This window comes from Thermobia domestica, chromosome 10 (assembly GCF_964235325.1).
Source record: "Thermobia domestica chromosome 10, izTheDome1.hap1.1, whole genome shotgun sequence".
In the NCBI taxonomy this organism is placed as follows: Eukaryota; Metazoa; Arthropoda; class Insecta; order Zygentoma; family Lepismatidae; genus Thermobia; species Thermobia domestica.
The window spans coordinates 66,412,370-66,431,621 of record NC_137463.1 but is presented as its reverse complement, the minus strand read 5'-3'; the positions used below and the strand labels follow the sequence as shown (position 1 = coordinate 66,431,621).

Genomic DNA, 19,252 nt, shown 5'->3' with positions numbered 1-19,252 from the left:
TACAAAGTCTTAAATTTGATTTTTTTTTTCTAAATATGATAATAGTATAGTTTTCATTTGCTCCAAATGTATACTCATGTTCACAATGATTGTTGCATATCTATAATTGTCTGCTTGTAAGAATATAATTTGATAATGATTATGCAGGGTACTTTTAATACTGATACTATGTGTATAATCGGGAAATGTATATTTTTGACATATTTCATAGGAAAATAATTATAGATACTAAAATTAGAATGAGTAAAACAAAATGTTGCTAAATAGCCAAAATAGTTTTATTTTCGTTTTATTGTTCTCATTTACAATTCTTTTGATATGAAATTTTCCACATAAATGTCTTTGCAGATTATATGCATCCTAGCATTACAAGAAATACCGGGCGAATTCGTTATCAAATTATATTTCTACACTAACATATTTATAGACATTCGGCAATAATTTGTGGATATGAGTGTACATAAATATATCGCATTGAATCTAAGCATACTTTTTAGGCTAAATTATTACATCAGATTCTCTGCAAGTAATGCCACTTATGTTAGATAAATGTTCATTAAAATAAAACAATGTCTCTTCACAATGTTCTTTTGTATGTTTGTGCTTACGTCAACTAGAAAACAAAAACATAGTTTCTTCCAAACCTGCTCATTGGAGGAAGAGATATTTTATATGATTGAAACAAAGGAAAATATAGACAATAAGAAAAGCGTTTCTGCGTCATAAATGTTGTACAAAACAACTAAAGTCTTGAGAGATACTGGTCTTTTGTATAAAACTCAAGCCATTAATTAAAGCCACGTGTTTCCTGCACGTGATCTATTTACTTTAAATGAACATACATCTAGTGACTATTCTTTCAATTGTCACAGATACCTTTCAGATTTCACACATCGGATCGCTGAAAAATGGATCTACATATTTTGATATTTGTTTTACTAGTTGGTCCCACATTGGTAAGTGATAGTATACCTTAGCATTAGATTTGCATTTGTTGAGATATAATGACCCCCTCGTGACAAGCGTAATATTAATGCATGTGATTATAGGACTAAATCGCAATTAAAAGCAACGTCTGACCGTAAAGAAACGAACATTATTTTCCTTTTTTTTTTCTTTCGAACGAAAACAAGAAAACTAATTTATCCGTTGAACATATTCACCAAAGCAGGCAATACATATTGTCTACTGTTCGTACACTCAGCGACAAAAGTTTTTTCCCGTATGATAAAATTGATTTTGGGAATAACGATGGTATAGCACACAGAAAATTACATTCTTTTTAATTTACTGAAAACTGTACGCAAATTATCCTTCCATTCTAAAGTTATTTACGAAACTATTTTCAGCAAACGGAAAGAGCTTTTGTCACTGGCTTTACATGTCTTTGAAACACTGTTAACAGTCATTAATTTTTCACATTCATTTGTTGCCCTAGGAGAGCACTGTGGCTCAGTTGTAGAGTGCTTACCACTGGTGGGTGAGTTCCATGGTCGGAGCTATGGGGGAGGGCATTGCCCCCAACTTTTTGACAAAAAACAAAAATGCTACTTATAACATCCTTCAATTCTCATTTGTATGAACCGTGACCCCCCCCCCCAAGCAACCAACTCCTAACTCCGCCTATGGTGGGTTCCCTGGTTCGATACCTTGCAAAGTATGTGGTAGAAAACATTATGTTCGTGGGTTTTCTCGGATAATCCCGTTTTCTTCCACTTTTTCATTTCATCATCATTTAAGTACCTTAATCATCGTATTCCTTAGCTTAAAGAGCATAAACATCGGACGTGAACCTGAAAACTTTCTTTTCATTTTTCATTTATTGTTTTATACATTTCTCTTTATATTACGGCCTTACGTAATGTACAGGCCCTATGTAAAGTATGGCCGTCTACGGCCTTAAGATCGTCACGTATGGCCCGAAGAAATGTGAGGGAAAAGAGGGAAGGAAGAAAATTGCCTGGAAAGGGTGATATTTATATGGTGTAAATGAGGAAACCCCCACGAAAACTCTTACTCAGGATGTCTGGCCTAAAAAAAGCTGTTACACCTTTTCTACGAGTGCTCCCACCAGTAACCGAATCTGGAAAACCGCTCGCACCAAAGGCGAAAACGCTAGCGATTGCGTTACGTGGGGCCCAAGGGAGTAGGGATGCGCACGGGGCAAGATTTGAGACTGTCTCGTCTCGAAAATGTACTATAAAAGTGATGTCTTGACTCGAAAAATGTATTCTTCTCTATTGGAAGAACTGTGTCTCGACTCGAATTTTGTCAGGAAAATCCTGTCTCGACTCGTCTCGTGAGCATCCCTACAAGGAAGTGTCATCAAAACACGAGTAATATTTAATTTAATGTCTGACATATTTACAAATCTCTCTACTTTTTACATGGCTATCTTGAACTTGGGAAAGAAAAAAGGAACTTAGTATTCGCATTGGTAATAAATGCATAGCAAGTTATGGCTATGCAGACAATGCTGCAAGGCATTGTGCAAACAAGTACTTATTTTCTTTGTTGTCAAGGCTCTTGGTTAAAATTAACTTGTAGCTTTCTTTCCTTATTTGATGCATGGCTGACAGTTGTCGCCTAGTTATGTGTCTGTCAGCTGTGACAATTACACGAAAATTTTCCACATTTTGCTCATTCCTTGACGTAGAAGATCGTTCTGACCTTGAATCATCCTCAACATTTTCTCGTCTAGTCTTAAAAAAAAAAAAAAAATGTAAGATTGATTCAGCTGGGCTCGTTATAATAGTGCAATCATCACACACCATCTGTAATATCTGCAATATTTCCGTAAAAGATTTTTCCACTTTGTAACAAACCTTAATGCTAGAATGTTGTTAGGACGATGCAAGCTTTTCTTACGACTTCACACTATGTGCATCCGTCAAAGCCTTACCCAATACAAAGGCAAGAAATCGGTTTGAATCTTCCAACAATTAGATTTTAGATTAGGAAAATCAGGTCTAGATACACGATAGCGCATAGCATTGAAAGCAATTGATGTTTTGAAAATTAAAAAAAAAAAAAAATGAACGAAATTGGACATTGGAAGGGAAGAATCTTTCAAATAGAAAAGGAGAGCCCTCAAAAATTAAGAAAAAAGATAAATAAAATTAAATGGACAACGATGTAAAAATCTATCGAAGTCTGTAGAAAAGTGGTGTTATAATTCAGGAGGAAAATAAGAATGAGAACATAGTCCGAGAACACAATAAAGTCTTTTTTTTTTTTTTTTTAAGTATAGGTGTTAAAGAAAATATTACAATACAAATAGTAAAAATGATACTTTGGAGAAAGGATGTCTGAGAAAAGAAACTTGCTGAACACGGAATGTACACACTAGCGAATATATATATATGAATGTGCTAACTTAAATAAAATAAAACTTGAGAAAATTACTAATTTATTACGAATAGTTATAATTTGTGTTACAGTTTCGGCATCATATCATTGCTTTTATTAGACACATCAGAAGATATAGACCTATTGCTGAAAAGGCAACACATATTGTAATGTGTTTCCTTTGGTCAGACTTTTCGTCTAACTTACACGTAGTTTGAAAGGTAGAATTAGCAGCACTGCAACGGAAAATGCCAAGATTTTCTTGAAAATAATAGTGATACCCATGAAAATAAAATAGAATCTAGGTGAATATGAGATCACCTGAGCTATTATTAGTAGGGCCTATAAAACAAAAATCGAAAACTAATCTATAACTCTGAAGACTGTTTGAACTACAAACGAAGAGATTTACAAAAATAAATAAATAAAATAAGTTGAGTTTAAATGAGTTGTGAATAAGATTTAGTAAGAATCCATTAAATGTTTGCAGGGAAAGTCAAGCTTGAGGGGAGGTGAGGGAAGTTTGAAATATTGAATAGATTCTAGAGAACATTACATTGAATTGCAAAGACTCAAAAGAAAGTTATACATGAACCAATAAGAGAAAAGATAGAGGCAATTTATAAGTAAAGGCATATCGACGCAAAATAAGATGTTTTATCACTTCAAAGTAAGAGCAAAAAAGTTGCGTGATGCACTAATTGCTGTGTGCAAGGGTTAGGATACTAAATAAATTCCCCTCCCCCTTCATTTCGAGCAACAAAATATTAATTTTGATAATAGTATTTTCTTCACGAGCAATTTCTAAAAAGAGATAACAGAGAAGACTGAAACTAAAAGGAGATTAAAACAATGGGAATTAGTATTCTTCTAGGCAGGGGCAAAAGTGAGAGGAAACGCAGGGTACTCCAAAATCCGTACGACGTCCCCCCAGTTTCTAAAAATAATACAATGGGCAAAGATAGGCAGGGGGACCGCGTGACGTCATGCCGCTACTTACCGTCCCCCTACCTTTTCAGATCTACTTTTACCCCTGCTTCTAGGTGATTGAAGTTTAAGTGTATACAGTCTTCAAATAGTGTGGCTGTTGTTTCAGAATGCGAACGAAATATAAAATGATGGAGAACTCTAGGACAAATATTGATGATTTATAGGATCAAATTAAATCTTCAATAGTAGCAGTAATAGGCACCAATTGATCTGCATCAAATATAGAAATAATAACGGAGCAAGGTTGATAAATGACTCGAGAGCAACGTAGTATGATATTATTAGTGAAGACATGAAGTAAAACAAATCATAGGAATGGCGAAAGAAGCATTTAGAAAGAACAAAATAATATATTTATGGCATTTTTGAAACAATAAATAAAAACGTCATATAATTTTTTTTATGTAGACTGTTATACTCAACGGGTTAACATGGACACTACCTGAAAGAGTTGAAATGATCAATGACTTCCCAATGGAAATGTGGAAGAAAAGGAGAATGCTACGTTGAATATAAAACTATAAGAAAGCAGTAACGAAACCAGAGAACGAAGATACAACTTAAGAACAATAGAGGCATCTAAGACATGAGTAGCTTCCAGAGCAGTATTGTACCTGTACAATTCCTCATCCAATTCAGCACTCAGTTGTATTTAAAAATGCAAAGACTCAAAACTTTTTTTTCTATGGTATTTTACTTTGAAAATTTTAAACTTATTTTAAATAGTGCAACTTTCATGCAGAAATAACGGCACGTTTCACCTTTGCTTGGCAATTATAACATGAACACTGTTGTAACAAAATACTAACTTATTAGTACGAATAAATTTAGTAATATAATGCCCAACAATAAATATAATTTAGTGATAATTTAATAATGTAGGTAATAACTGTTCTGCAAATATAGTAGTTTGACTCAATAAAACAAACTTTTTATTCAAAATTTATGCATAAATCAGAACTTTGAATAGTGATGTTTTTGGAGCTTAAAATACATTTTGTGTTGGATGTTAAGCGGGAGAAGCGTTTCGAGCCATCTATTCACCTTTATCCATACTATTTATTTAAACCGTTCGAAGCCCAGGGGGAGAAGGTTCAAAATATTATAGCCAAGTTTCATATTTCAAATATATTAACATTATATAATATCAAAGAAAGAATGTAGTTTGTAAGTTTCAATACCGTTAAAATAGCATCGTTCAGTAAATGGCTGTTCATGATTTCATGTAAATACCATTTAACTCGAGGGGTTTTAAAAGGAAATTGTAGATGTTCAGTTAAGTTGTCCCTGCTTCAGAACTATTTATCCAAAATTCTTTGTCCGCACGTCATTTTCTTCAGAATAGAACCGATTTTCGTAGGTGCAAGCGACTATAATGCCCTATAAATGATGCGTGCGGATATTCTAAATGTTTCTGCCAAGCACCATTCCGACATTTCTTTTAGTTTAGGAGAAGAAAAAGATATTTCCCCAATCATATTTGAAACTGTGAAATTTCATAGGACATAAATTAAAATGTAGACTTTTAGTTTAGTTCTTACTGCTTCAAAACTGTTTACTGTACGTCACTTTCTTCAGAATATGGTATGATATGCATGCTCCCATGAGTTACATGGAAAGAGTTATTGATGGAAAATCGGGGATAATCCCTCCAAAAATCACTATTTGGAAAGTTGGGATCCCCTGAAACTGCCCCGGTTAAATGTATGCAACTATAATACCCTGCAAAAATGCGTCTGGATATTCTAAATATTTCTACCAAGAACTATTTAGATATTCCTCATAGTTTCGAGGGAAAAATATTTACCAATCCTATATGTCTCCACTTTCTCGTCCACTTTTTTCATCCACAGAGACAGACACGGTATGTAGTTTCTGCGGCGATTAGCAGAGATGAAAAATATATATCTGCTTGCATTATAAAACACAACCAAAAACCAATGCGAAACAACATCTTCTTTTCTGCGAACACAGACACGTATCCGCAAATTGTCTCTATTAATATTGCCTGGAAAAATCTTTCGTACGCACAAAAATCAACACAAAAGCAGGAGAGGAAGAGAGGGAGGGAAAGAGAGCGACAAGAGGTTCCTGTTACTGTTAAATATATCAATTTCTAAAATTTAATGGGTGGTCCTATGTATCCCTCCCAAAATTTAGCGGATTAGCCAAGGTACTCCTGCCATAATCAAGAGGACGTTGAGCCCTACGTCATACCACGTGTTCACGTAACTTGAGTTCGCTCAGTAAATCAGAGAAAAGTGAGTCAAAATATCGCCAATGCTACTGCTACCCAACACAGAATCATAGTAAGACGTAAGAAAGTTGGATCGTTGCAAATGTGAGGTTCAGAAGAGGTTAGGAAAACGAGAAATGATACTATCGGTTTATTTTCGTAGCTTTACAATTTCCGTGTTTGCTGAATACACCATCGCTAAGAGTTGTAGAAATTACTATGATGATATCGATCTTCTGAATGAAATCGTACATGTAAAGGATAGGATCCCAAGATCTTGTTGACTTCTTGTTCGAGGCTGGAAGAGGGCTCTCGAGAATATGAACATGCTTCTGGCGCTGCACAGACTCAAAATTGTACGAAAGTCAAGTGTTTACTTGTTATCAGTAAAGCATTGAAACACTATTAACAAGAGCCCTGATGTTAAAGTTGATAACTATTTTCTCAGTGTGATTGTAGTAGCACATATATGAGGAGCTCCGGAAATATCCAATCTCGAACGAAAACATATTTTTCACTCGAGTAGTAAACACATGCATACAAGAATAAATGTGTGTTCATATAACTGATTTGGAAAATATATTGCGCATGAAATTTGAAGTTGCTTTTTATTTTATAATGTTATATTAGTACTGTTGTTAATTGCATGTGAAATGAATAAAGACTTCGGCAATTGCCTGTAATTTGTAGAATATCTATAAAATAATAATGTTTAATGGGACATACAAGAAAAGTTCCTCAAAGTACTGCGATAGTTCGTGTGAAAAGGTAATGTATTAAAGGTATAAAGTATAAAATAACATGTACCATAAAATGACCATTTTTGTTTAATTGAGCGATTTGTATGCAGGGAGTACAAGCAGCATGACTGCTGTTCTCTGGAAGGAGAATCGTGGTTACCAAATATTAACCATTTTAATCAGGAAAAATACTTCAACCGCATATGCTGAATGTACTGTAAGCTTGTGCAGATACATTTTGGTTAAATTGAATGTTACTAGTTGACCTACAGTCATTAAAAATGCATTCAAACTGTAGTGAAAGTTTGTGTCAAAACTAATTACCAAACAGAACGTAAGACAAATTTATATAGAAAAACTCAAACTTGCTTGATTGGGAACTAAACTTACCATCTGTGATTAATGCCTCATAGCCACTAACCAGCACCACTCTAAAGCGGGGTAGGCCAAGGAAACTGTTTTTTGAGTGTTTCACTAGACTAAATTATAAGGTATAACGTCTCTAGCTACCGATATAGATCATAAATTTTTATCATAAGCTGTTAAAAATAAGAGAAATTGAGAAAATAATAGCTTGACAAAGAGTGGAAAAGAGAACGGCTACTGCGGTTTAAAACTTACGACAAATGTCTCTTCACGAAGACTGAAAAAATTTATATTATTCATATGGAGATGTTTCCTACCGTAACACCATTTACGCCAAAACTAGCATTGTCACAAGTTGCACACTTTATTCATCGGTTGTCGATTTCGTCCTTTCTGGTCTTGCATCATTCTTTACGCTCACACGACCACTACGGAAACAAGTTGTCCATGGTCTGCTGTTGTTTCATCACAAACTTTACGTGAGGCACTGTGAATTTCTGTGGGGATTTTGTCTCTTAAAGTTTCAATCTTTATGTAAGACCTCTGATCTTCAATAGACACGTTACCCGAGACACTTGTCTCCTCCGTTTCCAACACTTGTCAGGGCTACACTGTGTTCACTAGAGAGCGCACAAGCTGTCACGAGACACCAACTTAAACTGACGAAATGTTTACCTCAATTTTATTATCTACTGCGCAGTGTTGTCATAGTGTCCATTATTTTTGAAATGACTCTCGTATTATCGATTCAAATCTGAGTAAAGAATATTCCAAGCAAATACAAAGGTGGGACTCACCTTACAATACTATACCACAGGTGAAACAAGACTTTTTATCCGGAGAGCATCTCCATTTCGTTGCTCATATTCTGTTAGAAAAGCTGCTAGATCATATTATCAAACGTTTAATAAAAATACGATCAGAAGTATTGGAACAATGTCCACACAGTCAATATTATCTTCAAGTATGGTTTGAATGGGAGTTGCCAGGCACAGTATTTATAATCAAAACTTCACAAGTAACGTTAAAGTTTGCGACTCGAATTCTAAATGTGGAAACAATCACTGTTTGGCGCAATTTGCTTCTACTCGAGATGTCAGTAACGAGATGAACTACTAAATGCATCCTGTGGTGAAACGAAAGTACTTCAAGCACTAGATATTGCCGTTTCATAAAATTTAAAATATGAAAAGAAAACGAGCATCTTGAGACGCAAGAATTTGATAGCAGACACACAGAGATGGTCACTCTTCACTTCACAACTACTACCCTGACGTATGAAAAAGAAATATCTTTCAAATACACTCTTGTTCGTACGATGCTGAATGACACAACCGATAACCAGTTAAACTGTTTTTTTTATCCGCTGAAACGTGCAAAACATTTGCTAAGTTAATCTAAACATGTGAACAACAGCAGAAATTGTCAAGTGATAGCTACTACGCATTTAGAAGTTCACGCCACGCATATTCACGACATTACGAGTTTTGCTAAACATTTCGTACAAGGAAAACATAACGTGGCAAAGAACGGACATTTAAAAAAAATTGTGGAAAAATACAATAAGTTTGAAGAAAAAGCTGCTTTAGTTGTTAATCCGTAAGAATGGGGAAAGAGTAACAACGGTAACAATCAAGAAAAATTTTTCAATGTTCCCAAAAAGGTATTAACTATAAAAGTCTTGACACTACGGTTTTTTTTTTTTTTTTTTTTTTTTTACAAAATTTTCGAACATTTTGAATGTTTTGTTAAGCTGTCATTAACAACCAAGTCTTCAAAATCCACAACTTAGACGCTATTAATTTATTGGTTGAGTCATATGGCTGGTATAAAATAAATACAGCTATACAGAAACTTCTCATATATGTCACTAACACAATTGAATCACTATCGCTACCAACATGGCAGTTGTATAAATATATCACAAATAATATAAGAACATCCGATTCTTCACTTGCGAAACACCTATAAAGTAAATAAATAGTGATATGCTGCATCTGACGTTGATATGATCAGATTCGGTAATTTCTGTCCTCAGGACAGGACATAGAAGAATCAAGAAACTTATTTCGAAGAAAGTGTTGACATGTTAGACATACCAAACTTCGTAAAAGATGTTGCTATGGACCACGCTGACGACATCAATGAAGGTGCTCGTGATTACGACAACAACTAAACTGATATTTTTAGATGATAAATAATACTCACAAGGGAACATCTTATATTGATAGTAGCATTAAAAAAAACGCTCGATAGAAGAGTGAAGGAAAGTGAGAAATCCAAAGTTTTAGGGGCCGACACCCAGAAACACAGGAGATACAGAGGAAAGACGGATCTAGAACCATATGAAGATAGCAATGCGAAAGATACACTGACACAGAAAGAACTTCAAAATGATTAAAGTAATCCAAATTACATTTACACAATAGTATAGTAAGCAAACATTGTATCTACAGACCTGCTCAAGAACATAATACGTAATGCAGTGTTGCCAACGGAGCACAAAAATATGATTTGTTAAATGGCACGGAAAACAAATTATGTAGCAAATTATGAGTACAACCATACCTGTGAAGTCTTGGTGTACAGTGTTGCCAACATTTGAAGATAGGCCTATACAAATTCCTATACGAATCTTGGATGTAGAAGAGTACATACAGCACAAGATTTGAACTAGTAACAACCACAATATGAGACGAGAAACTACAATATAATCACTGAAGTACAGGCCCGTATCCACGGGGGGCTAGGGGGCCAGGCTCCCCCTAAATTTTCACTGGCCCCCTAAAATTTTCACGGTAGGCTTGCAAATGAACTATAATATGGTGATGAACTACGTTATGGCTGGGTCGGGCTCCCCCATAACTTCTACCACCCCCGTACATTTTTGGGCTGGCTACGGGTCTGCTGAAGTACAAAAATAAGGGACGAAGCACAGTGTCTAAAGTTTTGCCCCAGTGGAAAATCACCTTACGTGCTGTGTTTTGGTATTATTCTGACATTTTCCCGTGACAAAAATGCCTCGATCCTGTTGTTCGTTCCTTATGTTTGTACTTCAGTGATTATATTCTTGTTTGTGGTCTCATATTTTGGTTTCAACTAGTTCGAATCGTGTACTGTATTTACTCTTCTGCATCCAAGATTCGTATAGGAATTCATATAGGCATATCTTCAAACGTTGGCAACACTGTACATCAAGTTTTCACAGGTATGATTCTACTCATAATTACATTTGCTACATGTTGTAATTTGTGTTCCGTGTCATTTATCAATACTTCATTTTGTGCTGAATTGGCGACACTGCATTACATATGATATTAGGCATGTCTGTGGATACAATGTTTGCTTACTATACTGTTGTGTAAATGTCCTTTTGATTACTTTAATCATTTTGAAGTTCTCTCTGTATCAGTGTATCTTTTGTATTCCTATCTTCACATTATTCTAGATCTTTCTTTTTTTCTGTATCTCTTGTGTTTCTTGGTGTCAGCCCGTACAACTTTGGATTTCTCACTTTCTTCACTCCTCTATCGATTGGTTATTGTTTGATTGGGGAATGCTACTATCAATATAAGATGTTTCCTTGTCACAATGTCACTTGTTAATAGTATTTTATATCGTTAAATATTTTTCACTTTCCCCTTTCTTTGACAGTTATTAATTATAACAACTCCAGTTATGTATAGGTTCTCTTCACTCAAAATCATCAGTGATAAAATAAGATTTGTATGAGAGATACTAGTACCTTTCCTCGAGTCTGCTAAGTTAGTTTACAGTAATAAACCAATCTAGAAAGTATGCGGCACAAAGTATTGCATACTTAATTAAAATAATAGATTATATTTACTATAGAGAAAGTATATTATTGTATTGTACACACTATTTAACATAAAAGGATAAGAAAATTTAACTTATTTAAAGAACCATCTGTTAACACTTACAACAAAGCAGAATATATATATAATTTTATGCTCGATCGATACATCATAAAGTTAGTTATTTATAAATTTTCAGCTGATGTGAACTTCTTAATGCTGAAAAATATATGAATAATAATAATAATATATAAACTTAATCCGTCAGGGTAAGCTACTTCAGATGTCGGCCCCAGATAAAACCCACATGAATCTGTTTTCAATGTTGTATTACCGGTACCTGTTCTTGCTTTCATATATCTTACCTACAATTACCCCTCTTTCATTTCTGGCCTTCACTATTCAGTATTAATTACAGATATTTCTTATTTTCATGCCCCTCTTACTCTTTCCTACATCAGTATACATCAGTATAGTACTATTGCGCAAAATTAGTAAATTGGAACTGCTAAGTGTTGCAAACTACACACTATTCATTAATGACTAAAACAATGCTGCAAATTAAATATCGTCTTAACAAAGTGTGAGATTAAATTTACAATGAAGTTGTACCACCCGAGTGTAACATAATGTTTCGTGGTACTTAGTCCACTTTGCATACACAACTTTATTCATTAAAAAGTGATTTACTTACGTTGTTAAACTGTAGCAAGCGTCAACGAGCGAAGAGGGTTAGAAGAACTGCAGGGCTCGTTTTGTTCCACCTTGAACCAAATGATAATACAGCAGCATATGTATTCTAAGTTAGTTAGTAACACAGTGGGTTTGAAACACTGTCAGATTATGATCAACTCTCACCTCACTTCATACCGCAAGTAGATACAGCCCACAATTTAACTTTCGTTTTCTTCATTACATATCCCCCTACAGTGATGACCTTTCTAAGTTTTGTTACTCTCATTATCACGTTTAGTCTTATTCTGTTCATTTCTCCGTAAAATTTGTATTTCGGGGCAGGTAACCCATCTATTATATTATTATTTATTATCGAAATATAGACAATTCAAAGGAAAATTAAAGAATGATTCGTTTTAACCGATCCCTAAATGTTGCTATGAAAAACAAAACATCATTTTGAATTTCTTATCAGTGACGTACGCAAAATTTCGTCAGAGGCTAGTTCAAGAATCCAAGTTTATATAATTTCAGATTTTTGTTTACATATAAATCTTTGAATTTTACGTCCCACGGATACACCGGCTAGGCTAAAGGAGACGGTGATAATAAGAAATGAATGAAATGGTGGAATGAGGAAAGTGGGATGAAACGGGAGAACCCCGAAGAAACCCACGCACACGGCGTTTGTCCACCGCAAAGCACACTTGGCGGGATCGAACCAGGGACCCCAAGTACCAGAGACGAATGCTCTACCACTGATTGGTTAAATATATCTTGAAATGGTAAATGTTTGTTTTTGCATGTCTTTCTTAATGCATGTAACACCCAGACGCCCCCTTATGTACACCACTGTTTTCCATGTACATATCGACTACAAAGAAAACCTACCGTTAGATAATTTTGCTGAAGCATTCTGGTTGGAATCAAGACAATTTCAGATTTGTGTACACATATAATCTTAAAATGACAAATTTATTTTTGCATTTTCTACTTGCGGTGGTTAACACCCAGATGCTCCCTTGCGTATACCATAGTTTGCTATGTGAAATGGACTACAGAGAAAATTATCGTGGTAATTTGACTGAACAATTCTGGTTGGTTTCAATGAAATACTTTGTTTCAAAGAAATTTAAATTCTGGTATACAATATGCAACATATTCTTAAGTGAGATTAATTTCACACGGTGAAACTACAGGATGTTCAACTTACAACATACAATCAAAGTTGAGGATGGTATAACTTTTAAATTAGAAGTGGTAGACATATAATGCTTATCGTAAAATGAAACCCTATTCCGGGAATTTACAGATAGAAATTTTTCTCTTTAGATTTTCACTTTAATTTGTGTTATATTTACATCGAAAAACAATTATTGAATTTCATTAATATGCGTCCAATGTTGCCAGATATAACGAAAGATGTTAATACATTTTTGTACAAAACTTGTAAAGTGGCACATAATACATATATGTATGTATCCTGTCATTATTTTCAGTTTCGTTAGATGGAATATCTCGGCATCTATGACAGCAAACTAAAAATGTTCATTGCTATCGATAGTCAATCAAATGAGACCACTATAAGTGGGAACTATGGAAATTCTTGCTTCTATAAATTAAAACTTGAATTTACAGCACTGCTAGTGTTTCAGTGACAAAAGAGCTTTCCTCAAACTGTATATATACACGTTATGTAGTTGCTGAAAACGACAAAAAAAAAAAAAAAAAAAAAAAGACTTGGAGATAACAATTGTATTACATGCATCTGGCAAGACTGCTAAGGAACAATATCAGTTACTTTCCTGCTTGAAAAGAAAGGAAAGGAACGGCCAGACGTGGTCAGTTGACAGTGCATTTTGTTATTGAATATCGGTGATCTTGTAAGGCTTGTTTTGTGTTATGCGTTTTTTTTTTAACATTTTGTATTATATTACTCTTGTTTCGGTCCCGGCGTAAAATGCATTTCTTCCTAGTAAAATGCATTTCTTCCCCTTGAAAATCAATTGTAAATCTCTGAGAAGGATCAGAAATATTTGCTGCTATCTACTGACTGAAAAGACAAGTATTGCTTCTGTAAGTGGTTTGTATTATCAACGCTAGATGTCACTAGCATTCGAGTGTGTAACAGAGTGCAGCCACATGTGGAACTTGTTGCGTACAATATACCTTTCACGATTTATTATAACAAAGAAAGCAGTCAAAGTTAATAATATATTTACATGTAAATAATGCTAACAGTTCAGTGAGAAAATCAGTACAGTACACCCACATTTTGTTCTCTTGTCTTTATGTCATGTAATATGAAAAAGTTAAGAAATAAAACAATACAATCAAAAGTCGCCAATAAGATAATACCTAACATGTGCAAAATATATGTACACTCATGTCCAAAATTATTGTCGCATGTCTATAAATATGTTGTTGTAGGAATATAATTTGATAACGGATTCGCCCGGTATTTCCTATAATGTTAGTATGTGTATAATCGGCAAAGGTATCTATGTGGAAAATTTCAGGTCTAAAGAGCAGTTAATAACAACAATAAAACGAAAATAAAACTTTCTTGTCCATTTAGCAACATTTTGTTTTACTAATTCTAATTTTCGTATTTATGACTTTTTTCCTATGAAATTTACCACAAATATACATTTCCCGATTGTACACATAGTATCAGTATTAAAAGTACCCTGCAAAATCATTATCAAATTATATTCTTACAAGAAGACAGTTATAGATATGCGAAAATCATTTTGGACATGAGTGTACCTAATATATTATTTGTAGAGTATCATTATTTGAACAATCACAATTTCAATTAAATCATCTGTTTCAAGTAGACAGGAAGAAGGAAGCATCAGGAAGGAACCAACTTCAATATGCCACTGAAATCAAGAAGAAACCTGAAAGTATTACTGACGCCTGCGTGTATACCAACCCCAAATACCCATGAGGTCCTTTCAAAAGCCACTAATGACACAGAACAAGCTTCTACTCAAAACACTAAACTTGGAAAGGATGAGCAAATAGACGATATAAAGACCAAACGTTGGGCGTTACCAAAAAATGGATATACATACGTATATAGTTGCCCTCCTATCCAGGACTATAAATTGCAATAGTTAATAACTAAAGATTGTAGAAAATTGCCACTTTTCTATTTATGAAAGGATACACAAAAAATAAATGTAAGCTTCAGGAAGATTACGAAGTTCTGCAAGATTTTGTTTCTACAACAATCTTGAACATGCCACTGAAATCAAGAAGAGTACTCTGACCATCATTCGCCATCTTCCAATTGATAAAAGTATTGAATACATTACAATATCACTCAATGAGAAGGATTGCCCAATATTCTCCGTTTCACAAATGCGAACCCGGAATTGTGAAGGCAGGAAAGTCCTTTCAAGCTAAAAGCTACAAAGACTCTAAAAACTACTAGAATCTTCAAAGAAGACATTATTAAACAGTCTTACTACTTACATGAGCGGGGATCGAACCAGGGAGCTCACACACCAAAGGTAAACGCTCTACCACTTAGTCACCCTGTCCCTCAGAAACGATAATAGGAACTGCATATTTAGGAAGTAATAGTGACATTACAGTAATAGGTTCACATATTCTTATTTTGAAGAATAGCCTTACTTGTAATTAATTTTTATCTATTATCATTTATTTCTTGAACTTCAGTCAATCTCTTCAAGAAAACGGTAACACCCCTTCTTTGGTAGACGTACATAGTATGAATTTTTCGATTTTCCAAATACATATAGAAGGCCAAAGTGATACAATGTAAACAACTATTATTCGTTTTCGTTCTCGTGTTCGTTTTGGTTCTCTGAAAAACGTTACAGAGTATCTATGAATTTAAGATAGAGAAGAATTATGATAACGTAGAGATTTCTATGAAAATTGATGGTTTTTTATCATATGTGGTTTCCTGATAGCTGAGATTCCAAGATCTAGCGTTAGGAACAATTCAAACTTTACTCCTTTTAAAAAATATTAGAAGTGTTGTAAAGAGATTTTTTTAAAAAATATAAACTTTTTATTTCCTTTATTGTTTTCTTTCATAACTATTTTCTTTCATATAAAATTTCAGACATATACGAGTTAGTGCCTAAAATATGAAGTTACTATCTAATTTATCTTTTTTTTATTTACAGGCCAGACCAGATACTCCTCCTGATATCGTATACGTAAAGAAACGAGATCTTGTTGATAAATCTCTGAAAGCTGCGGAGGACGTATTATTAAATCGAGAAGCTCGAGATCTATTATTGAACCAACGAGAAAAAAGAGATGTGCTACTGAATCCGCGAAACAAGAGGGATGTGTTATTGAATCAAAGGGAGAAGAGGGATGTACTATTGAATCAAAGGGAGAAGAGAGATGTACTATTGAGTCAAAGGGAGAAGAGAGATGTGCTTTTAAATCAAAGAGAAAAGAGGGAGGTACTATTGAATCAAAGGGAAAAGCGAGATGTATTATTGAATCAAAGAAACAAAAGAGATGTATTATTGGATTCAAGAAGTAAGAGGGATGTGCTATTGAATCAAAGGGAGAAGAGAGATGTACTATTGACTAAAAGGGAGAAGAGAGATGTACTATTGAGTAAAAGGGAGAAGAGAGATGTGCTTTTAAATCAAAGAGAAAAGAGGGATGTGTTATTGAATCAAAGGGAAAAGCGAGATGTATTATTGAATCAAAGAAGCAAAAGAGATGTATTATTGAATTCAAGAAGTAAGAGAGATGTGCTCTTAAGTCATAGACAAGAAAGAGATGTTTTATTAAATCCACGATATAAGAGAGATGTTTTGTTAAACCAACGAAACAAAAGAGACGTTTTGTTAAATCAACGAAGCAAGAGAGATGTTTTACTAAATCAACGAAACAAAAGAGATGTTTTGTTGAACCAACGATACAAAAGGGATGTCTTACTAAATCAATGAAATAAGAGAGATGTGTTACTTTAAGTGTTATTTTGCATGACAAATAAGTCAATGTTGTTTTCTTGCAATTATTAAAGCACTTAATACTATGCACTAACTTTGACGAAAACAAGAACTAAAAAAATAATCAATGAACGTGAAATAACTAACTTTGGCATATAATTGTGGTATGTTTATCCGTTGTCAATTTTAGCATTTCAATGATGTAATTTCAAACATAAGACGATACTTTACCTAAACAGTGAAAACAATTGTTAGACGAATTTTTCAAGGTTATAATGTACAACATAATTACAACGAAAAGTTATCGTTAAAGGTTTTGTAAACTGAATATTAATTGTGCATTTCGAAATTGAATTTAAATAATTTGCACAGAATTATATTAACCATGAAATAATTGCATTGTCAAACAAATTAAATAGAAGAAATGTGTTATGTTGATTCAAATCTCATTTGAGGGTCAACATAGATGTTATGATTTTGTTACATTAATAAATAATCGATATGGATTTTTTAGAACAAACTATTCTAATTACCATACATCTTGATAATCAATGAATATCAAATTATTTTTTCCAATGATGCCATATCATATATTATGAAAAGATAATCATATGTGTGCATGTAATCGACCAAGTTTTTATAATATGACATAGTATTTTAAATGAAAATTTAGTTCTGATATACGTGTAAAGAAGTATTCATTTCAAGTCTGAACTTACATGATCTTGTAAAGAATTCTTGAGTCCAGAATTATTTCTATTAATCAATTTGTGATAGACAGAATATTAATGATTCACAAGCTATTTTTGGAATCCCAAACAAATCTCCACGTAATGGACATGTAATAAATGAAGTTCGTAGTATGAAGTATTGCATCCTGTTATCATTGGTAAACCTGCACTTACTAGTTATGGGTTTATATTTGAATTAGCTTCGTTCTTAATTAATTAACTTCAATTAATATTCATTATTGGAATTCAATAAATTACAAAAAAATCTACTTATTTTTAATTAATTGTCAGATCATTTCGTTTTTGTATGAAAATAGATAATATTTACATTATATTTTAAAACTATCACATTTTTTATAGCACGAGTAAAAAAAGTTCTGTTAAATACAGAATGTGAACATGATACGAAAAATAAACAATAAATTTTGTAAAATTACTTATGGTTTTCTTTGAATTATTTTGTATCTTTCTGCAATATTATGAATAGATTGATGGTTTTTTCGTGAGTTCCATTCTTGTCTGTATACTCCGAAAATAGAACTTTAACTTATAATATGTGAAGCATAGATACTTACAAGAAGATAAGCTCTCAATGAAATTGACAAATGATAAACCAAACATGAAAAAAGCTACTGTGAAACTAGAAAGAAGCAACATTCTAATACGCACCCATTTCAAGTTAGTTTTGAAAATTTTAATGATATGGAAAGCTTAGTTGCCCTATTCCATCGCCTAGTGAAAAGAAAGCCCAAGTTTGGTGTAGGAATCGATTCCTAGTAAGACAAGTTTGCAATTTGAAAGCATCGCGATAGTTTGGATTTCATATTAAAACATAAACAACTCAAACTTTTTGTTAATACCTGCTTATAGAGAGGTTATAGAAACAATCCTTAGCTCAGAAATGCTAGTGAAACTTCAAAAAGTATTTTTACTGCCGGCACAACAAATTACCGAGAATATATATACTTGAGTGAATTGTGCTTTTTGACTTGACTGAAATTAAAATGTCAAGGAGGGAATGACTTAATTTTGCTGGAAGAAATGAAGCTTGCATTGCCAGTGATTCCTCTACAATAATGTGTCCAATTAAGTAGGTCTAAATATCACAAGCTCTGTGTCACACTAATTCCAATAATAAAAAGTCACGTTAATTGATGTCGCTACTTACGCTGCCAATGAGCAGCCAACTTAAGAATTAAATTTTTTTATGTGTATAAGAAGTACTCGAATAACTGCATACATATGGCGTTGAGTTTGGATCTGTTTGTAAGCTAACTGAGAAGATAATAAATAAATAAACAAACTAGTCAAAAGTAAACAATGGGAGCTTGCGATTAGGAACGATTTTAATACAGTGATTCAGAACCTTGGGTCAGCAACCAGTTTAATAGTAATG

The 19,252-nt window shown here is 33.6% G+C and overlaps 1 protein-coding gene across 1 annotated transcript; it reads left to right on the top strand.

Annotated features, from left to right (window-relative positions):
* The first annotated feature begins 869 nt into the window (after window positions 1-869).
* LOC145662011 (uncharacterized) lies at window positions 870-18,154 on the top strand. Its single transcript, XM_081727350.1, has 2 exons — window positions 870-956; window positions 16,337-18,154. The coding sequence occupies exons 1-2, from the start codon at window positions 909-911 to the stop codon at window positions 17,120-17,122; spliced, it is 834 nt and encodes a 277-aa protein (XP_081583476.1). The 5' UTR covers window positions 870-908; the 3' UTR covers window positions 17,123-18,154.
* Window positions 18,155-19,252: the final 1,098 nt, after the last annotated feature.

Bases quoted from the DNA above. Each gene is read 5' to 3' on its own strand.
- LOC145662011 (XM_081727350.1), top strand. From the start codon at position 909: ATGGATCTACATATTTTGATATTTGTTTTACTAGTTGGTCCCACATTG. The intron at 957-16,336 runs GTAAGTGATAGT...TTTTATTTACAG, and splicing joins TACTAGTTGGTCCCACATTG to GCCAGACCAGATACTCCTCC.